Source organism: Capsicum annuum, chromosome 1 (assembly GCF_002878395.1).
Source record: "Capsicum annuum cultivar UCD-10X-F1 chromosome 1, UCD10Xv1.1, whole genome shotgun sequence".
NCBI lineage: Eukaryota > Viridiplantae > Streptophyta > Magnoliopsida > Solanales > Solanaceae > Capsicum > Capsicum annuum.
This window is the reverse complement of record NC_061111.1, coordinates 1,534,750-1,557,482: the sequence shown is the minus strand read 5'-3', so window position 1 is coordinate 1,557,482 and position 22,733 is coordinate 1,534,750. Positions and strand designations below refer to the sequence as shown.

Here is a 22,733-nt window from a genome sequence, read left to right as displayed (position 1 = left end):
AAAAAAAAATAGCTTCCGGTTGTTGGGGAACTCGATGCATTTATTCTGCACTAAAAAAATTCACAAAAACTCCTCAATAAACCACAAAAACAAGATTCCCATTTGTCATTTCTTCATTAAAAAACTCAATAAAATTTGTACTCATATGCAATCTGACACCCAATCATGAAACATAGTATTAACAAGAAGAGATGAAGCAACCTCGTAACATCGTATACAACGATGTAGTCTCCAAACCTCACCTGTCTTTGTCCCTATTCTTTACAGTTTTCATTTTTTGTTCTGAGTTTCTTCATGGAAATGGAGGTAAATTTTCTTGTACACCCTTTTGGGTTTTCTTTCATTATATATTACATGTACACTTTCTTGAAATGATTTTTTATAGCGTGGGTATTTTATAAAAATAATTAAAAAACCCAAAAAAGAGAGTTTTATGTGTTGGTAATTATTCTCTTAAATGAATGTTTAGTGTAATTTCAGTGCTGTCTGAGGAATTAGTTGAGATGTGCGCAAGCTATCGAAAAAAGGAAAAAAAAAAAGAAGACTTACTTGGGTACATGGTGTTTACAAATTTAGCTCCAGGAGGAGCTTAGTAGAAAAAAGATCCTTATTTGGGCTATGGTGTTTAAAATTTAGCTAATTTAGCTCCAGGAAGAGCTTAGTTTAAAAAGAACCTTTGTTACTTTCTTGATCATTGTCCTCTTCAATGAACATCTAGTGTAATACAGTGCTATTAGCTGTTTAAAAAGACTTCCTTGGGCATATGGTGTTTGCCAATTTAACTAATTTAGTTGAATGAGGAGGTTAGTTACACCTGAGATGACTTAGGTTTGTTTTCAGTTTTCTTCGGTTTATTATGAATCATCTTTCAGAAAATATTAAAGTGGCTTCTTCTGATGCTTGAAGTTTGTTTATGGAGTTTGAAAGTAAGTGAATAAGTAATCAAAGTTTTTTTTTTAAAATAGAGTTATAAACAATTGCTTATAAGTTTAAGAGAAAAAGACGACACGTGAGATGTATTTATTGATTTGGCATAAACACCGGGCATGAGTAGGCTGTTTCCTATTAGACTCGATTTTTGTGTGAAATTTCAGTAGCTCCTGTTCTTTTCTTCTCTCTGATTATGGCATTGCTCGATGTGAATTATTTTGCTTTTCACAATTGTTGGTCCTTTAACTCTCACCCAAATGTCAGTTTATGTAGTTGGAAAACTTAAGTATATAATTTATGTTTAGTGGGCGTGATTTGTGAGGTTCGTTTAGCATGTGGAGCGTAATGTATATATACAGAGCAAATAGGATAGTGATGGTCTTTTATAATTCTCTAACTGATATGTCGTCCCAATGGAATTTTCTTCAGGGATTTCTCTTGCCTATGCTGAGACTGTAACAAATTATAGTGTTAATGATACAGAGTTCAACGGCTCCACTCAACCGCTTCTAGAAAACGGAGGGAAGAACTGCAAAACTGAAGTACTTTTGGAACTCAACTTATCAGTTAAGATTAATGATTCTTGTAGTCCTAATGATAACAATGCGACCCTTGTGCATTCACTTCAGAAAACAAGTGCATTAGAGGATGCCGTTTCAACTATTTTAGGTTACAACATGTTAAAATGCCAATTGCAACCACAAGTAGTGCATATCCGTCGTAATGAAGATCGGCTACTAAATGGAAGAACTCTCTTGACCTATCCGAATCTGGAAGAATTCAGAAGCATTACGGAACAAGAAAAGAGAGGGAGCACAGCAAGTCAGTTAGTAAATATCACCCACAGGCTTGAGCCTGATGGTACGCCTTACAATTATGCCTCATCATCCAAGGGTGCTAAAGTGGTGGCCCATAATAAAGAAGCAAAAGGAGCAAACAATGTACTGAACAAGGATCATGATAAGTATCTCAGGAACCCTTGTTCTGTTGGTGAGAAATTCTTTGTTATTGAGCTTGCAGATGAAACTCTAGTTGATGCAGTCAAAATTGCAAATTTCGAGCATTATTCATCTAGGCTCAAAGAATTTGAGTTATCCGGGAGTTTGATATATCCAACGGAGACATGGAATCCACTGGGAACTTTTGTTGCTGAAAATGTGAAGCATGCTCAGTATTTTAAGCTACCTGAACCAAAATGGCTTAGATACTTGAAACTAAATTTACTCACGCATTATGGTTCTGAATTTTACTGTACTATCAGTTTTATCGAGGTATATGGTATTGATGCAATAGAGCAGATGCTTGAGGATCTTATAGTCACTTCCCCAGAATCTTCTGCTGATAAAATGGAAAACCTTAATAAAACTGCTGTGCTGTCTATGATACCAGATTCGGGTTCTGACTACCATGAACCAAAGGATGTCGTTCAAAATGTGGTTGAATCTGCTAACAAGGAGGTAGAAAATTTTGATGAAGGGCAAGGTCTTCAATTAGATGCAACAAAGAAAGAACAAACAATAACCACTGGCCCTGAGTTTATAAAAAAACATAGGCAGCTGTCAAATGGGAGAACTCACGGTGATGCAGTTCTAAAAATACTGCTGCAGAAGGTGAGAGCACTTGAGTTGAACTTGTCTGTCCTGGAGCAGTACATTAAAGAGCTGAGCAAGAGGCAAGGTGACATTCTGCCTGAGCTGGATAATGAAATTTCTCAAGTTTCAGATCTCCTAGAGAAAAGCAAATTGGAGATCAAGGATCTCCTGAAATGGAAAGAGAATACGGTATGTGTAACTATTTCCTTGTTTGTAACACCCCAACTCCCACATCGACAAAACACAGGAGGGATGCTGGGGTGTTACATTGTTGTTGCTAATGAGCAGACTAATGCACACATTTCATTCATAAAAGCAAGTTCTTTTTCCTTGCAGGAGAAAGAAAATAGTGATCTTGAATCTTGGAAAGCTTCTGTCTTAGCTCAATTGGATTTATTGGTCAACGGAAATCACATGCTAAGGTAGTATATCTCATGTAATCCCCTTAACTAGCTTGTATCATTGAATAAATTGATTTTGTGTTATTATCCGAGTGAATTGCGTCTATTTATCTTGATTCTTTCTTCTTTAAGGTTTGTGTCCCCAATAGCCGCAGATTTTGCTGAATCTCAACTTGAATATGAAGTTTAAAAGAGCTTGAAAAACATGAACCTTGAGGAATTTCAAAGTTTTAGGAAGTCAATAGGAGTTTGATGTTGTACCGAGTGAATGGTCCATTTTAGATTTTGTCTTATGTTTCTCTAGCACCTCAAAAAAGAAAAGCTGGAGCCTTTTTTTGTAGTAGTTTAATATGCAAAGCTGAAAGCAGCTTTCTCAGCATAATTATATTTCCTGTTCCCAGTAAAAATGAGGTTGATGGACAGGAAAAAAGTTAATCTCTAGAGTAAGAAAACTCTATTGTTTATATGTGAACCTGATAGTAGTAAAGATTCCAAATCCATTTATTGTGGCCCATACTATTACAAATCTAAGGAATTCATTTGACACTAGAATGTAGAAAAGCTGGAATCCATTGAAATGCCTACTGGATGTTTTGAAGAGCGATTCTTAGAGTTTATGCTTGCAAATGGGTTTCTAATAATTGAATCTACAAGGAGCTTGGATGGATTGTTGATTATCCGTTTCTCAAACTTATAGAGTTTTTCTTGGCTTATTCCACTTGTGCATAAAACATTTCTGGCAGTCTATTTATTTCTTGAGTCGAGTATGACAACAGAAGTTGCGAGAACTTGAAATCTATTCAAATTCGTTATGGAAAGGTTTGATGATAACCATGTGTGTCACAAAAACACTTATTTTTATCCCTCCCTAGGAGCTTCCCCAGTTTTTGCTCCCTTGGTGACTCGAATGGAGGTGGAGGGTGCTTTCCACTTCAGCAACCCTCTCTTGTCTCGACATTGCATTAATTATGCCTGAAAATGATGTATTATTTGTTGTAAGTGCACGGATATCAAATCAGTTGAACCCAGAAGGTGCTTGGGTAGATTGTTAAGTATATCTTTCAAATTAGTCTGATATCATTTTTCATTGTCTATTTTACTTGTGTATATACTGTTTCTGGAGGTCAAGTTATTTCTTGAGTCGATGTGATCTATGTCATTGTTCTTCTGTTAGCTTTCCATAAACACATTCGGTATTCCCGCATTATATAGAACCATATGTGGCTAGGTTTCTCTACCTTTTGGTATATTTGCGGGGATTTCCCCAACATTAATCAGTTGAACCCAGAAGGTGCTTGGGTAGATTGTTAAGTATATCTTTCCACTAGGATGATATCATTTTTCATTGCCTATTTTACTTGTGGATATAGTGTTTCTGGTGGTCGAGTTATTTCTTGAGTCGATGTGCTCTTTGTCATTGTTCTTCTGTTAGCTTTCCATAATCATATTCAGTATTCCCGCATTATATAGAACCACCTTTTGTTATACTTACGGGGATTTCCCCGACATTAATAGATTAAGTTATGTTATGAAAGAAAACCATAATTCGGCATAATGAATAATCACGCCCATTCAGGAACTAATTGTAATGTATCATCAAACTGAACAATCTTCTTTAGTTTCTTATTTATTGAGAATCATAGGGGGTTTGAAGATATGGTTTCGAGTTAACAAAGTCTCCATACATGTGGTGGTTTTGTAATGATTCACTTTTCATGCAGTGAACTAGTCAAATCACATTTCATGGACAAGTGACAATTCTATGTCTCTTCATATTGTCTCAGCTGTAAGTGAGAGAGATCTGCAACCCTCCAATAAAAGCGAGTATTTCAATAGGCCAAGTGATATTTTAGTATCACTTCATTTATCTCTGCTAGCAGCGAGACAGAGTTGTAGCCCATTTGAAAGTGTGTCGATATGCACCAGATTAATATCAGTTATAGGTGCATTTGATGCTAGTAGTACCTGCTGCTAAACTTTTACACCACCAAAAAAGACTTTTGAATACCGTGAGGAAATTCGGTGCTTAATTACTTTCACAAAAGGATTCTGTTTAAGTTGAGTGTATCACAGGCAATGCATTGCCTTGCTAATTAGTATAAGGAGCCTGGGGAGGCTTCTGAATTTAAAGAGGGAGGATATGTACTTAGCTTCATTTTCATTGCTATTTCTGGGTGCTGTTTTCTCTTACATGTGCTGGCAAATGATTTCTTTACCCCAAAAAGAGAGATACCATACTATTTCATTTAACCTTATGAATGGAATTGAATGTATCTTCAAAATTTCTATTATTCCTCTCTCTCTCCAAACTGACCACCGTATGCAATGTGGCATTAATCTCAACCGTGCCTTCTGACTCTTGCTGCCCCTCTCCAAATCCTTCAGCTCAACAAGTCTGCAGTGTGTTCAGGCATATTCTACTTTGTTTCTGTGAGATTGAAAATATATGGCCCAAATCTGTGTTGGGAAACTGCAGTGCAAATATTGGTCTCTTTGTCTTCCAACATACTGAACGCCGAGATACTATAGTCATTCCTTTCTTCTTCAGGACTTCATGTGTCAGGCAAACCCTGCTAGCAACCAACCATGTAAATTAGTTTACCTTGGTTGGTGTTGAGTTTCTCCACACCTTCTTCTACCAGCTTTGTTGACTGCTGCTATGTTGGTTGCCATCCATTCTATAGGCCCTGTGAGCAGTGAACGCCCCATCCTTACTGTGTAACCATCTCACTGAATCGGGGCTATTGTTGGTGCCTGGAAATTCCTTTATTTCTTTTAGCAATTTGGCCATTCTCCTCACTTCCCGATCATTCAGTAATCTTCTGAAGGACAGGTTCCATTCTTGTGTTGACCAGCTGTCCTTGACCAAATCTGGGAACGAATTCTGAATTTTGTTCTTTTACCATCTCCCACCTTTATGTATGTATTGGTCTCTAGTTTTGGCCGTAAGTTTCTAATAGTTCTCAAGATCCCAACTCTATAAGTACCAGTACTAACATATCTGCACCAGTCTTCCTCTTCACCATATTTGCACTTGATCATGTCCTTCCATAGAGCTTGCCCCTCCTCTTTATATCTCCACAACCACATAATCAGTATACTGTTGTTCTATTTACTCTGATCTCCGATACCCAAACCCCCCCTATCTTTGCTCTTCAAAAACCATCTCCCATTTGACCAAGTTACAACCTTTAATCTCTTTGCATCCATGCCAAAGGAAATCTCTTCTTCGTTTGTCCAATTTCTTCAGCACTTTTGAAGGCCATGGAAAAAGTGGTAGAACAAAAGAACTGACTGAATTAGATGTTACAACCCAAATTCACAGTCACTTTCATGCAATGTACAGATTAGGAAAAGCAGCACAAAGTCTGTATCTTATTGTAGGTTTTGTACTTTTTGGTGTCCTTGTATACAGGCACGTCCAAGTATAATGTGGGAATATTATTCACTTTGCAGCCCGGAAAACTTGCCAAACTCTGAAAATCTTCTACCTCCTTAATAAGGAACAGATTGCTTTTTCCCAGTTCACTTTCAGTCGCGAAGCAGCTTCAAACAACTGTAGGATTGTCTTATTTGTGCCTCCTGAATGAGCATTTTTTTTGAGTAAAGCATGGAATAAGAATCTGATCAAGAAAATAAAATATTGTTTGTAAGAAAGAGAATCTCTTTCTTGTTTGATTCATCCTAACTAGCGATGGAACGAGGAAGGTCATTGGGTGTTACTGCATCATTTCAGGTTTGAGTCATTATCAGCTAAAACTACGATGAAAGTAATGAAAGGGTAAGTAGAGAAAGGAGGTTATTTGGTGGTTGATGTGCTTATTGACATTGCTTGCTTACCTGGAGAAGGACCAAACCTGATGACACAGTCTGGACCCTGTAAGTGCTAATGACTCGATAGATATCTTTAAGAAGCGTATTTATAATGATAAAACTAGGTGCAGACAAGTTCTTTAGGTTCCCCTAATATCCTGTCGCTAATTCATTCGTATACTGAAGATGCTGAGAAGTTATTATGTCCGAGCAAATGTTGTAAATTGTAATAGGGGTTCGGCATTAAAACTTAAATTGTAAATTCCCCTGGCAGCGAATTGTGTTTCAGAATGAACAGGTGAAAGATTTGGATGTTAAGTTTGCCTGTTCTATTCTAGTTGGTAAAACTGTACTGAATATTGTAATGGATTTTGTTTCATATTTGGTAGATTTTTTTCAATGCTCGAGTCTGAACTGATTTTTCTTTCCTATTATCTGCTGTGAACTTCTTTTGCAGATTAGACGTCGAAAAGGTTATGGATGAGCAAGAGAGTTTGGAAAGGAAAGAATTGGTTGTGTTCTCAATCAGCTTATCTTTTGCATGTATTGCAATTCTTAAGTTAATTTCAGATAGATTTCAAACAACATTCGCGACAAGCCGAGGTTGGCTGTTGATTCTTGTTAGCAGCAGCCTAATTGCATTTGTCACATTGTTTTATAGTTAAATCTACTAACCTCATTGCTATGATAATCTTATACTTGTAGAAACTTGTCCACTCATTCTGGAAAGCTTAATTGAAAACAAGTCAACTAGGGGAGAACTTTTGCCTCTGAAGATCATGAACTATTTTTGATGATGGACTAGCATCATGTTTCCCATATTCTTTAAGGAATACTACTAAGAGGGGAGTGGCCCTTTGTAACATACTTTTGGTAACATACTAAAAGCTAAGCTGCTCGAAAGGGAGCCTTGGAGTACCTGGTAAAGTTGCTGCCATGTGATCAGGAGGAGGTCACGGATTCAAGCCTTGGAAATAGCCTCTGGCAGAAATGCAAGGTAAGGCTGAGTACGATACACCCTTATGGTGGGGCCCTTTCCCGGACACCGGACTTCTCAAAAATGTTGCCACACTCGTGTCGGTTCCTTCAAAAATTCACTATTTTTGGAGGATCTGACACATCCGTTGACATTTTTGAAGAGTCCGAGCAACATAGACTAAAAGTATATTATAGGTTTAAATGCAGTGCAGACGGAAACATGGTATTTAAATAGAGAAGGGTAGAGAGGCAACTCCGTTATCCACCGAGTTTCAATAGCCACTAATCCTTGGAGATTTTTCGATTTTAAGAGGAAAGATTATGTGAAATTCAAGAACTTAATCAAGAGTGATCTAGACTCCAATTTCGAAGAGAATTAGACAATAATTACTATATGACTACTTTAATTTTACGAATACTAGCAAAAGATATTAAGTTGACGAACTAATCACCTCTCTTAAAGAATCGTTCTTACAAGGTTATAAGATCCTAAATCCAAGCAGTCACATACAAAGGCGCAAGAAAGAATCTCGGTGAATTTTTTTAAATATTATGTTTCTCCCTCTTTATATGTACATAAAGTCATTAAATAAGGAAAGAATTAATACATAATATTAGTTGATTTAAAAGTTTTAATTAAGGTAAAAATTAATTTACACTTCCAATAGATTTCAAAGTCTAAATCCGGAAAATTAACCTTTAAATATCAAAAATAGTGAGACTAACAACAAAAACAACAATCGACAGTTGAAAGAGCTCAAAATCAAATTTCATCAAATTCAATTCAAGATTCGAACATGACAATCCCTATTCTTCCAGTAGAACTCATTAGTGAAATCCTGTCGAGGCTTCCGGCGAAATCTGTCTTGCAGTTCAAGTCTGTTTTGAAATCTTGGCTTGCTTTTATCTCGAGTCCTGAATTTGCTAAGGCCCATCTTAGATTTTCTGTTAAGAACACAGAAGATATCCGACATCTCCTTATTTTGGGTCGTAAAAGAAATAGCTGGATTTTTAAAGAATGTCTGCTTAGCTCTTTCTTTTATGACTCTATTACTAAGGCTTTCGACTTGGAATGTCCCATTGGAATCGTCAGGACAGATACGAGGCTCGCGGGTTCTTGCAATGGATTGATTTTGCTCGCACATTATTCAAATTCACAATATTCGATTCTATGGAATCCAACAACTGGCAAGCGTAAGACTTTGCCTGATTATAGACCTAGATGGAAAAGTTATGCCAGTTATGGTTTTGGATATGATGAGCTTCACGATGATCATAAGGTAGTGGGTATTTTTTATAAGTATATTTTTGAAGGTTCAGATGATGTTGAGGTCAAAATATATAGTCTTAGAAGTGATTGTTGGACTAGTGTTGATTATTGTGGGGGGATATTAAATAATTCATGCTATTCTAAAGAACTGATATCACCTGCTTCAGGTTTGTTTGCGAATGGGAAGCTTCATTGGGATGCTAGTGGTCTGTGTGTTTGTCTTTTGATTTAGCTAATGAGAAATGGGAAAAGTTGGAGAAGCCATCGTACGGAGTTGGAGAGACTGATTTGTGTCTGGGAACGTTGGGAAGTGATTTTTGTGTCGTTAGTAATTATAAGGAAACTCATTTTAGTGCTTGGGTTATCAAGGAGTATGGAGTTAAAGAGTCTTGGATGAAGATGTTTACCATCAAGTATCCAGATTATCAAAATTAGTATTCACCGTTTTTCATGTCCAATAATGGTGAAATATTGGCTAGGTGTTGGTCAACTTTCATGATATACAATTCAAAACACGACTCATTTAAATATCCAGATTTTATCAACTTTAATTGCTATTGTGATGCAAAAATCTATATTGAAAGCCTAGTTTGTCCTTTTTCATCTGACGAAACAGAGAATGCAACACAAGGAAGGCTTAAAGAGCTCAAGTAATTGGTAAGAGTACTTTCTTCTCAAGTTCTTTGAAATTCTGTTTGCTATGTTAAATATAGAACAATACGCGCATGTGAAGGATACCTTTAAACCTGTTTTTTCTTCCAGACTAGTTTTGGTACTTTTGTGTTTGGTGTTTGTTATACTATACTGAGCCGGTACTGAGCTGGGGTCTATCGGAAACAACCTTTCTAGTATGGCCTACGTACAGATTATCCTCTCCAGACCCCACTATGTGGGAATACACCAACTGTGTTATTGTTGTTTCTACACAGACCGGCAAATTTTATCTATAGTTTGACCTACCCATCAATAAACGAAAATTTGTATATGCAGTTTGTCCACATTTTTATGAATTTCTTATATTCTATTCCAGTACAATATAACAACCTTTTCACCCGTGAGAGATCAAAACGCTTGCTAGTTGTGTCGATTGGAGCCATAGAGAGTCATGGTTTATATGTAAAGCTGCAGCGTTGAATCACCTAATTACTTCTTTTCTGCAGCTTAATATGATCAGATTGACACGAGTACTGCTTGTTCCTTTTCTAAACATTTCTTGTTTTGATATTTATAATAGACAACATATATACTACTTAAAGTTGCACAGGTCTAGACATTGAGTCCAACTACTTTGCTACAACAAAACGAACAGTTTCTAATGCTTGTTTTGTTTGTTACATGTCGAACGCAGATCTTTCACCAGAACAGCCTACATTTGGTGTTTCTACCTGTCACATCAGTTGTGGTCTATCGCGGCGGCGCTTTGTTAATAGTTATTTATGTACTAGTGAACTTTCAGAAGTGACAAACAGTTATATTCCTATCCCTTGAGTTTGATCCACTCATGAAGTTATATTTTGTGAACTGGAAGTTATATTCCATCTATTTTTTTTTTAGGCTGGAGTTAAAAAAAAATCCTATCTTCCGTGTTTTATCTGTCTCTACTTATCCAATATTGACTTTGGAGATACAATCCTTAAGAAGAAACGTAATTGTATGTTAAAGCTTTCATAAAAGATGTGTTAGGTCAACAGATACCAAGTAATATGTAATGAAAGGAAGGATAGAAAGAAAAAAATATAAATGCTTTGTTACTATACTAAAAATAGTTATTTTAATTTACTAAAAAAGTAATATACTAAAAAGATGTTACTTCATAATTTTTTTATTTTTGGCCCCGCGAAGCATGAATAAGTTAACTAGTTAGATAAAAATTTGAGAAAGACTAATAAAGATTTATAAGGGACTATTTTGAACCTAGTATCAAACACAAGCACCATTTGTTCTCAGATTTTGGGTCCGTCGAGATGCATAATTACCTCTTCGACATATCTAAGGAAGATACTGTTATGAATTCGGTCATGGGCTTTGGACTTGGGCCTGAGGTGAAGTTACAGCCCAACAAAAGAGTGGATTTCCTTTGGAATCCGGGTTAGGCAAACACCTTAAATGGGAGCAGTTCCCTACTGAAGAGATTATGCAAATTACGTTGAAGCTTCGGCTTAGTCTATATCCTCACATCTACCCTTCAATGGTCTATTATCTCATCTCCTTCTAATTACCTTCTCCCTCTGTTACTCGTAGATTTCCCATTAGTGTTTGTCCATTGTTAATTTGTCAATCGAATTCTTATTTCTATTCAGATTTGGAAGTATAATATATATATTAGAGTTGTGTGAAATTTAGGTTGTTACATTGGTGCTTTCATCGATCGTATTCCTATTACAGTGATGGTCCTCGATAAGTTTAGCGGCGTTGACCCAGACGGGTGGATTCTTCGTGCCGCGCATTATTTTGCCAACCTCGGCTTCCCCGAGAAGGACTGGTTACCTCTTGCTCCCTTCTATCTCGATGGTGCTGCTTATGATTGGTTCCAATGGTTGTATCGCAACAAGCAACTTTTTGATTGGAAGCATTTCACTGAGTAATTGAGAATTCATTTTCAAAATAGCTCTAACATGAGGCATAACCATGTCGACATTTCCCTTCATTTGCTGCAGAAGTTCGATGAGAGTTACTTTTCTATGCTCAACAAACTTGACAATGTGCACCGCGCACTATCGGCTTGCTCCCAGCTAGCCACTACAAATATCGGGCTTTCAGGTGTGAACTCGTCTTGCAAAGATGAGGAGGATTCCGACTTGTCTAAGCCTGTCAAATATTCTCCTGCCTCTACAGATCTAGTTACCGAAATTGACGAGTCAATAAAGGGCTTTTTCGCAAAACATGAGGGCCAGGTGTTTGATGATTTGTCTCAACGAATTGAGCATATATTTCTAAAGTTATCCGTTATGGATGATAATTTCGGGAATATGGGTTGGGTTGTCAACAAACATCAAGAGTCAGAGATTGAATATTGTGGGATATTGGAACCTGTGAGCTTCCTTTGATAATTGAGAATGAAAAAGGCAATGTCACAACATACCACGATGAAGAGAACTCCAAAACTTATGTGGGGCAGGTATTTGCTAATTTTTATTATGGACCTGAGTAAAAGAACATGAAGTGTTTGAATCACTATGGGAAAGAAGTCCTCTCTTAATTTTTGCTAGTATCTTGATGCCTGATCATATATCTATACACCTTCCCTTTGATCCCGGTGAACCTATTTCTCCACCTATTTTATTCGAGTGTGGGCTTCGGCAATTTGGTATACGTTGTAGATATGCAGGAATTCCACTAAATTTGGAAACAAAAGTTGCCAACATATGGAGGATAGACTATGTAGCTAGTGTGTTTGACCAAATTGCTTATCCAACTGCTGGTATATTAAATATCTTCCTTAGCTACTTGTCTAAGGATGAAGTGGGCTGGAATATTGGTTCTTTCTCTGTTATGCTCTATTGTTTTGTCCAGAACCATCTAGTTGTGCAGTACTTTAATGGTGCAACTTTATTGGATAGTTCAATTGTCCATTTGAACCAACTTGGCTCGGGAATGTTCCAGGAGATGCTTGAACTGTTCTTAGTTGGATTAGAGTTGCCATTTGATCCTTGCTCTAATTTACTTACTATATTCCTTAGAGTTATAAGAAATTCTGTGTATTGTGTTGCTTTGGGCGATTTGGATCATGATAAGTTAATTATGTCAACCTTGTGGAATTCTTGCAATTGGATTGATACGGGACAGGAGCGTAATCTTCCCGGTATCTTGTTGTCTAAATTGAGAGAGCTTGGTAGTGAGGAGAAAATAAAGGTGGTGTTCAAGGCATTTGTTGCATGATACTCAGAACGGATGCAGCATATTTTGGTCAACAAAAATTATGGGCTCTTGTTTGCTATGTTTGGTGTAGTTCGTATATCAAGGCGAACTTCGTCGTATCTTATTTTGGGTCTCGGTCTTTTTCTTGATTCTGATATGTTTGTGAGGTTTCCTGGATTCATTCATGTTATGCTTTCAGCATATGCTCCTCTACTTGTGCATGTCAATGAATTTCTCAAGGTGATTTGTTGTTGCTTTTGGCCACACAAATATGGGTTGGAAAAGGCAGTCACTATCATAAAGATGTTTAACACACTACTCACTGGTTCTGGCAATTATTCAAGGGAGTTGCAAGCTGTTTTTATATATCAATTGTGTTGTACGATGCTTGCAGCGTTTGGATCAAAAAGATTTCCAAACCAGCATCACTCATATGCTTTTACAACAGCAGGAACCGAGGAGTCCTATGGTTATTGCATGTTGCTACCTGGTGAACATCAAATCCAACTCTCCACCATCAAACTTTGGTCACAATTTAACTTACTTTTTGTTGGATTCCTTGTCTTGAACCTTGAGGACAAGGTTCTTATTGAGGATAGGGGTATTATTATGAATTCAGTCATGGGCTTTGGACTTGGGCCTGAGGTGAAGTTACAGCCCAACAAAAGAGTGGATTTCCTTTGGAATTCGGGTTAAGCAAACACCTTAAATGGGAGCAGTTCCCTACTGAAGAGATTGTTGAAGCTTCGGCTTAGTCTATATCCTCTCATCTACCCTTCAATGGTCTATTATCTCATCTCCTTCTAATTACCTTCTCCCTCTGTTACTCGTAGATTTCCCATTAGTGTTTGTCCATTATTACTTTGTCAATCGAATTCTTATTTCTATTCGGATTTGGAAGTATAATATATATATTAGAGTTGTGTGAAATTGAGGTTGTTACAGATACATAATTAGTTAAAATTTTTGTAATCACTTTGTAAGAGTGGAGATTTGTGTACATAGGATAAGTTAAGGTGTATATTTATATTATTTTTCCTATAAATATTCCTTTAGGGAAAAGACATAAACAGTCACTCGGTTGAAAAAAGGACACAAAATGGCCAAGAAATTTCAAACCCCATTTCTAGCCATTTGGCTATTGGCATCGGAGACCTTTTTTTTTTTTCTTCTTCTTTTCAGCTGTTGTGTTTTTTTTAAAAGAAATCCTTACATTTTTTGGTGGAGGTTGTTGCTTTATTCTTTTCTTAATTATAAAATTTCAGAGTTTTTTTATTTTATTTTAATCATTTAATATAAATTGATAATATTGTAGTTGCTAATTTTTCTTACTAATCAGATACAAAACAAAGTATTTTTTTTGTTATATAAAAGTAACATATTTTATACAACAATGATACAATAGATATATCATATAACAATTATACAATATATATACACATTCAATACATAATTATACAATATTTATATAGCTTTGAGACAATCTTTAACTGCAATTATTATCCAGATAATTAAAAATAACATTCGTTTATTGCATGCATTTTGTATCATTATGGTATAGATGGCTCCTATACCATAATGATACAGTTCCAATACCATATTCATATAGTTTATACTGAAAAACCTACGCATATATGGTTCCTATACCTTATTGACGTAATACTTAATATATTGATGCAGTCCTTATACTGTATCGATACAATCCTCATACCATATTGATACAGTCCCTATAGCACATTCATTGTTCTATACGTATATTTTATACAATAATTATACTACACACACACACACACACACACACACATATATATATAATGATTATATAGAATACGTATATATATAAAAATATACATATAGAACAATGAATATATATATATATATATATATATATATATATTATATATACATATTTTATACAACAACTATACAGATTCTATATTTATCTTATATCGATACGTATTTACATAATATTTATACAGTTTCTATATTATTTTTATACACATTCTATACAGTTTTGAAAAATGGTTAGTTAGTGAAATTAAAATAGGAGAGTGGTTATGCCATGACATTACTTTTGAAAAATGGAAGTTTTTGTGCAAATAGATATGGAGTGTCAGTTTCCCTATTGTTTTTTCTAAATTTGTGAGCCGTCTGTAAAGCCTTGAAGGGGTAAATGGATTGTGAAGCCTCCATTCCATCAAATTCAATGCAAGATTCGAACTTGTTAGCAGAAATGGTTGCTGAAATCCTTTCGAGGCTTCCAGTGAAATCCATTTTGAAATTCAGGTGTGTCTTGAAATCCTGGCTTGCTTTAATCTCCAGTCCTGAATTTATCAAGATGCATCTCAGAATATCAGGTAAAAAGGAAGACACTCAGCATATCCTTATTTGTAATAATCCTTATTTTGGAGACAAGTCGATTTGTAAAGAATGTCCTGTTAGATCTTTACTTTATGACTCTGTTGCTGAGGTTTTCGACGTGAATTATCCCACTGGAAAGGCCGGTGATAATCGCGTGATTGTGGGTTCTTGCAATGGATTGGTTTTCCTTTACCATTATTCAGAATATCGCGTTTTGTGGAACCCAACGACTAGAATGTACAAGAATTTGCCTCATTTTAGATATCGACGGTGGGGCAAATTTCCCATATATGGTTTTGGATATGGTTATGGAAATGATGAGCTTCATGATTATTCTCCCGTATATGGTTTTGGATATGATGAGCTCCATGATGATTATAAGGTAGTGGGTGTTTTTTATAAGTACACTGATGACGGCGGTGTAGATAAAGTTGAGGTTAGATAATATAGTCTAAAGAGTGATTCTTGGACTAGTATTGATTATTGTGATCAGATATTAAACACTTTAGACTCTTACAGGAAAATGAGTTTGGGCAAGAACAATATTTCTTTTGATTTAGCAAACGAGAAATGGGAAAAGATGGAGAAGCCCTCCTATGGAGTAGGAGAGACTGATGGGGAAGTTGGGGAAGTGATCTTTGTGTCTTTCGTAATAATAAGGAAACTCATTTTAGTGTTTGGGTTAAAGAATCTTGGATAAAGATGTTTACCATCAGGTATCCAAATGATCGTCCAAACTATGAAGGTTTTTATCCACCCGTTTTCATGTCAAACAAAATCATGATCCTCCATTGTTGCCCGGTAATGCCCTAAGGTTCAATGATTCATCTTCTGCGCTAAGGCTAGCTTCTCATCTGATCGTTCATCTTATTGTTTTCCCCTTTGCTGGATCGCGTTAAGAATGGAAGATGGTGCAACATAGTACATTACTTGGAATCTTAGACTGCTTCACTTGCTTTCTTTATCGCCTAAATAAGGGCATAAGTGCAAGTCAAATTTATCATCTATTCAAGTTGTTACGGTCTTAATCAAAGAAATGAAAGTGAAAAAGAAAAAGAGAACATCAAGTATTATTTTTGAAAAGTTTACTACTATTATTTATTTTCTTAGGGATTGCTCCTGTAAAAACATATCAAAAACTTTATATTATTATGGGGATTAATGAAATCTTTAGGTTGCAATTTAATTTAGGTATGAATTAATAGTATAAGGACAGTCAAAATAAAGACAATCAGCATCCATTTAATTAAAAGGTTATTTCAGATTAATTGTTTCATGTCACATTCTTTCTCAACTTCGTATAAACTATAGATTGGATATAAGAAAAATCACTTAAATATCCGGATTTTGATTTTTCAGGTTTCATGTCACAACTTTTAGGTGTGTGAATTTCCTACTTCAACTATATATTGGGCCAAGTTATTCTACCAGCCCCAGACCAACTAAAATACCTATTATTTTGTTTAGCAATTGTATTTAATTTATACTATACTAGGAACTGTATTCACGTTACACTAGTAGTCGTATGGGTGTTAGGACTCTATGTACTCTAGGTTATTGGTGCGCACCACCACTGATTCGGTCCGATTTTATGTATTAATGGTTTATGGTTATATCAGTTTTTGCACCTCTACCCTAGGCAACGATTGAACTTCATAGAGCTCCAATTTCTGCAAACCAAAATGGATTCTAAAGCCTCCAAAAGACAGCCAAATCGGAGCAGACACCGAAAACGAACTCAAGATTCAAACTTGGCAATCCCTATTTGTTAGGATTTTTGTCCGATTTTATTACCAAATTTAAGTTTTATTTTTTTGTTATAAGGAAAATAAAAGTAACCATAAATACTTTTATTTTTTTTAAAATGAAAATATAATTTTTTTCCATATTTGACTAACCTCTTTCTTGGAGAAAAGGAGGTTTTGGACATGACCCTCATCTCGTACCATAACATAATAGCATCCACAATGTAATCATTAAAGAGTCTTTATTTAGGGAGATTTCTCTCCATAGGTTTAATGTTTTTGATATTAGATTTTATAATATGTAGGTCGATTGACCAAAACATATAATAATTTTATGCCTTTTTAGTATTATTTTCTTTGTTGTCTGATTTATTGTCTCAAGGTTTGCAAACGTTAAGCTTCCACATGACGCCCTCTCGATTTTGAACCCAACAAGTGATATCAGAGCCTATGGTTCAAATATCCAATGGTTTGGTAAAGCGAGGTTGAAGACAAGTTCAAGGCAGTTCTAATCAATTTGCAATCAATTGGATGATAATAAAGATTTTGTCCAACTACATGTGGAGAAGATATTTCATTCATATTTTCAACAATCCTGCTGTCACATCTTTGGCAGAGATAAATGAAGAATACGTGAAAGAACCAAAATTATGCATATGATATGAAGAAGGCGGATCAGGTTAAGAAAATCAAGCCAAAAAAAGGAGATTTTTTTTAGGATTTTTGCCCTAATTTTCTTACCAAATTTAATTTTTATTTTTTCTTATAAAGAAAATAAAAGTAACCATAAATACTTTTACTTTTCTTTGAAAATATTTTTTTTCATATTTGGCTAACCTCTTTCTTGGAGAAAAGGTTTTGGGCATCTACTCTCTTCTCATACCATAACATAATAGCATCATCCACAATGTAGTCATTAAACATCTTTATTTAGGGAGAGATTTCTCCTATTATTTCTCTAATAGGTTTAATGTTTTTGATATTAAATTTTATAATATATAGGCCGATTGGCCAAAAAATATAATAATTTTATGCCTTTTTAGTATTATTTTCTTTGTCGTCTGATTTATTGTCTCAAGTTTTGCAAACGTTAAGCTTCCGACGCCCTCTCGATTTCTAACCCAACACTATTCTGCCAGCGGAACTCATTACTAAAATCCTCTCGAGGCTTCCAGTGAAATCCCTCTTGGAATTCACGTCTGTTTCGAAAGCTTGGCTGGCGCTAATCTCTAGTCCTGAATTCATCAACATCCATCTCAGTTTATCCGCTAATAATAAGGAAGACACCAACCATATGCTTACTGTGAATTATAGAGGAGCTTATAAGCGGAACTTTAAAGAATTTCCTGTTAGGTCATTATTTTTTGACTCAGTTACTGAGGCTTTTGACTTGGATTGTCCCATCGAATACGACAGGAAATATATCAGAATTCTGGGTTCTTGCAATGGATTGATTTTCCTTGCCAATTCTGAAGGATACTCGTTTCTATGGAATCCAACAACTAGAAAGTACAAGACTTTGCCTTATTTTACATCTAGATGGAAGAAGTACATTGTGAGTTATGGTTTTGGGTATGATGAGCTCCATGATGATTATAAAGTAGTTGGTGTTTCTGATAACTATATTATGAGCCCAAATGACATTTCAGATGACACTGAGGTCAAAATATATAGTCTAAAGAGTGATTCTTGGACTAACGTTGATTATTGTGATGAGATATTCCTTATCAAAAAAAATGTTGGTTATTGTTGGGTGACATTACGTGATCCCGGCTTGTTTGTGGATGGGAAGGTTGATTGGGGTAGGTAGTTATATTTCTGATCCTGTTCTTAACGTCTATAAAGGTTGGTACATTATTGCCTTTGATTTAGCTAACGAGAAATGGGAAAAGGTGGACAAGCCCTCCTATGGAGTAGGAGAGACTGAACTGCATGTTGGAAAGTTAGGAAGTGATCTTTGTGTCTTTACTGATTATAAAGGAAGTCATTTATGCGTTTGGGTTATGAGTGAGTATGGCGTTAAAGAATCTTGGATAAAGAAATTTACCATCAGATATCCAGATAATCGAAAATTGCATCCACCACCTTTTGTCATGCAAAATAAAAGTGAAATGTTGCGGGCGTTTAGATCAACTTTCATGATATACAATTCAAGAAATGACTCTTTCAAATTTCCGGATATTATAAACTTTGATGGCTGTCTTGGTGCGGAAATCTACATTGAAAGCCTAGTTTGTCCTTTTTCATCTGAAAGGACAGAGGAAACAACAAACGAAAGGCCGACAAGGCTCAGATCAAAACAATTGAGTAACATATAACTTGTAAGAGGAGAGTACTTTCTTCTCAAGTCTTTTCAGCTTTTATTTGTTATTTCAAATATAAAACAAGACGCACATATAAACTGTTTATCTTATCGACTAGTTTTGGTGTTTTCCTTTCTTCTTTTCATTCTTTTATTTTTTTGGTCATTTCTTTCATTTTGATAATAACACTGACATAAGCAAGACTGCTTTGCTAGGATAACGAATTTAGAAAGCTTCGTTTGCTACTTTGATCCCGGGATGGGGTGGGGTGGGGCTACAAAAGAACAAGAATATAGGAGAAGCAGAGTTTGGAATGAACTTCGTTTAAGAGGGCGCAATCTATTCTAAGGTAGTGTAGATTGAAGTGCACCTTTGTTACATGAACGAGAATTTATCACCTTTATTATTTGAACAAGAATTATTCCACTAACATTCTACGCAATCCATGTCCTCCATAATCTCCTATCTAAGGTCATGCCTTTTGTAAGTTGCAGCGAGGCCATGTCCTGTCTAATTCCTTCTTCGGTCTACCTCAATCTTTTTCTGAAACCATCATAGCCAAACTTTGACACCTCAACACCGGAGCATCCGTGCACCTCCTCTTCACATGCATGCCCTAACCATTTCAGATGAGCGAATTGGTTAGCAGTCATGTACTATTTTTCAACTCTTTAGCCTGAACTGATTTTTCTTTCGTGTTCTCTGCTTTGAACTTCTTTTGCAGATTAGAGACATCGAAGAGGTTGTGAATGGCCAAAAGAGTTTGGAAAGTAAAGAATTGGCTGTGTTCTCAATCAGTTTATCTTTTGCATTCTATTGCAAATCTTAAGTTAGTTTCAGATAGATTCCAAACAACATTCGCGACAAGCCGAGGTTGGCTGTTGATTCTTGTTAGCTGCAGACTTTTTCATCAATCTTGTTAGCTAGCTTTTGCGGATTTTTCGGTCATATAAATTTGTGCAGGTGTATCTAAAATTATATGCAAGATTTTTCTAAATGCTTTTAGGGCCTTTGTTGCAAACAACACCTGCATTATCCCATGGTATAGGATACTATGAGCCAGTGGCGGATCTAGCATATATCCAGGGGGTTCATCCGAACCCCCTTCGATGAAAAATTACACTATTTATACACGCTAAAATTATTTTTTATGTATATATAGTATATGTTGAACCCCCTTCGACTAGTATGTGTGTGCACTTTCGAACCCTCTTAAATGAACATCTTAGCTCCACCACTGTTATGAGCTATGTTATGTGGTTTGCCATATGGTTAAATATATAGGAACGTGGAACTTGTCCGTCATAGTGATTTTGCTACTATATGTTAAACCTGCTCAATTGAGTGAAAATTTTGAATTTGATCGTGCTACTTAGAATTCAATGGTACAAACTTGAAAAATGCATATACAATAGGATATGTGTAGATGTTTGGTTTGAATTTATTTCACATCGTCAAACTCTTAAATTTAGTATCAACTTTCATTTTGACACTTCAACTAATTTTAAACACCTAAAATAGTATCACGCTGTGCCATTTTGACACCTTTTACTGACATGACAGTGTGAGTGTGATGAGGATTTTTGTTTTTCCTTCTTCTTCACTCTTTCTCCCTCCACTTTCCACCACCATCCACCAAATTATTACAGTGATGTTCAGACGAGCCCCAGGCATGGTAGATGGATTATTGGCTTATTGGCTGACAATAACATATTCACGAAAGAATATATTCTACAATAATGCTCGCCATGAGGTACAAACAGAACCAAAAGCAATGAAATCCTCCATCACTTTTGCGCGCTTCGCAATCAGAACAAGTAGATCTAAGGGAAACTCTTCCCAGTTCGCCACAGCTTTGAAAGAAGAGGACTACGGCAAGAAAAAAAAAATTGTTTGTTGTATTGAAAAAAGAAGATGTTTATAAATACAGAATATTCCAATATTGACTAGGATTTGGACATTAAATTAAATTTTGGAGTTAACTGTTTAGATGTTTAGTCCAATATTTTGTTCGTTTGTCTTTAAAAAAAGCCTCCATCCGTCCCTCAAAATTAATACGATTCATTTAATAGACCGTCGGGGGTGAGCTCAACAAGTTTCACCCGAAAGTCATTCGGACGTCCACACCCACCCATTGATCCATAAAAGCTAAAACACACGAAAAATTACAAGAAATCATCAATTTTTGTTATTTCGGTCATATGTCTTCAAAAGAATCTCCGCTTGCTCCTCCAAATCAACACGATCTATTCAAAAGTCTTTTAAGTCGAAAATCAACCCGCGGTGTCGGAATACATCTCTTAACTTTGTGATTTTGAGCGAATATACCATGGCGTCTAATAAATGTTGCATCTTTACTTTATTCTGGTCATAGTCTACTCTCTATTCATCTATTAATCTTGTTTATGAATGTTATGATGGCTAGATATAGTCGGATTCTTTCGTATGACTTGAAAATAATCTCCCACAGTCACCCATCATAATCGGGGTTGAAATAATTCGTATTGGCTTGATTAGGTCAATATTCATACCATCACTTCTACTTAATGTAACATAGTATAGAGGTTAAAATTGAGAAATCATCAATTAAAGTAGATGTATCTTTTCCATTGAACATGTTTTTTTTCATTAATAATATTATTTTATATATTTTCACAAATTTTTAACCAGGTGAACTCATTCAACGGGACTTGGATTGTCCCATCGAATACGACAGGAAATATATCAGAATTCTGGGTTCTTGCAATGGATTGATTTTCCTTGCCAATTCTGAAGGATACTCGTTTCTATGGAATCCAACAACTAGAAAGTACAAGACTTTGCCTTATTTTACATCTAGATGGAAAACGTACCTTGTGAAATATGGTTTTGGGTATGATGAGCTCCATGATGATTATAAAGTAGTTGGTGTTTCTTATAAGTTTATTATGCGCCCAAATGACATTTCAGATGACACTGAGGTCAAAATATATAGTCTAAAGAGTGATTCTTGGACTAACGTTGATTATTGTGATGAGGCATTCCTTATCAAAAAAAATGTTGGTTATGGTGGGGAGGTATTGCACCATGATGGCGTTTTTGTGAATGGGAAGGTTCATTAGGGTAGGTATATTTCTTACATTATTGCCTTTGATTTAGCGAACGAGAAATGGGAAAAGGTGGAGAAGCCCTCCTATGGAGCAGGAGAGACTGAATGGTGTGTTGTAAAGTTGGGAAATGATCTTTGTGTCTTTACTGATTATAAGGGAACTCATTTAGGCGTTTGGGTTATGAGTGAGTATGGCGTTAAAGAATCTTGGATAAAGAAATTTACCATCACATATCCAGGCAATCAAAAATTGTATCCACCACATTTTGTCATGCCAAATAAAGGTGAAATATTGGCGGAGTTTAGATCAACTTTCATGATATACAATTCAAAAAATGACTCATTCAGATGTCCGGATATTATAAATTTTGATGGCTGTCTTGGTGCGGAAATC

At 35.7% G+C, this 22,733-nt stretch overlaps 3 protein-coding genes across 6 annotated transcripts; all 3 read left to right on the top strand.

Annotated features, from left to right (window-relative positions):
* The first annotated feature begins 14 nt into the window (after positions 1-14).
* On the top strand, positions 15-7,681 carry LOC107864185 (SUN domain-containing protein 5). Of its 4 annotated transcripts, none has more exons than XM_047413959.1 (5): positions 15-306; positions 1,414-2,711; positions 2,859-2,944; positions 7,194-7,339; positions 7,442-7,681. In XM_047413959.1, exons 1-5 carry the CDS (start codon positions 192-194, stop codon positions 7,528-7,530), a joined length of 1,734 nt encoding a protein of 577 aa, XP_047269915.1. In that variant the 5' UTR covers positions 15-191; the 3' UTR covers positions 7,531-7,681. The 4 variants fall into 4 exon arrangements, 3 of the variants coding, with proteins under 3 accessions (XP_047269915.1, XP_016565962.2, XP_047269913.1); XM_016710476.2 differs by having other exon boundaries at positions 16-306; positions 1,360-2,711; XR_001672591.2 differs by lacking the exon at positions 7,442-7,681 and adding an exon at positions 6,660-6,802 and having other exon boundaries at positions 17-306; positions 1,360-2,711; positions 7,194-7,427.
* Positions 7,682-7,884: 203 nt separating this feature from the next.
* Positions 7,885-9,338, top strand: LOC107852086 (F-box/kelch-repeat protein At3g06240-like). Its single transcript, XM_016697140.2, has 2 exons — positions 7,885-8,994; positions 9,152-9,338. The coding sequence occupies exons 1-2, from the start codon at positions 8,512-8,514 to the stop codon at positions 9,209-9,211; spliced, it is 543 nt and encodes a 180-aa protein (XP_016552626.2). The 5' UTR covers positions 7,885-8,511; the 3' UTR covers positions 9,212-9,338.
* Positions 9,339-18,609: 9,271 nt separating this feature from the next.
* On the top strand, positions 18,610-19,338 carry LOC124899349 (F-box protein CPR1-like). The gene has a single exon (XM_047413966.1). It carries the CDS (start codon positions 18,733-18,735, stop codon positions 19,264-19,266), a length of 534 nt encoding a protein of 177 aa, XP_047269922.1. The 5' UTR covers positions 18,610-18,732; the 3' UTR covers positions 19,267-19,338.
* The last annotated feature ends 3,395 nt before the right edge of the window (positions 19,339-22,733 follow it).

Coding starts and splice junctions, on each gene's coding strand:
- LOC107864185 (XM_016710476.2), top strand. CDS start 192: ATGAAGCAACCTCGTAACATCGTATACAACGATGTAGTCTCCAAACCT. Junction 2,945..7,193: donor AACGGAAATCACATGCTAAG/GTAGTATATCTC, acceptor CTTCTTTTGCAG/ATTAGACGTCGAAAAGGTTA. Junction 7,340..7,441: donor AACATTCGCGACAAGCCGAG/GTTGGCTGTTGA, acceptor TTATACTTGTAG/AAACTTGTCCACTCATTCTG.
- LOC107852086 (XM_016697140.2), top strand. CDS start 8,512: ATGACAATCCCTATTCTTCCAGTAGAACTCATTAGTGAAATCCTGTCG. Junction 8,995..9,151: donor AGCTTCACGATGATCATAAG/GTAGTGGGTATT, acceptor CACCTGCTTCAG/GTTTGTTTGCGAATGGGAAG.
- LOC124899349 (XM_047413966.1), top strand. CDS start 18,733: ATGGGAAGGTTGATTGGGGTAGGTAGTTATATTTCTGATCCTGTTCTT.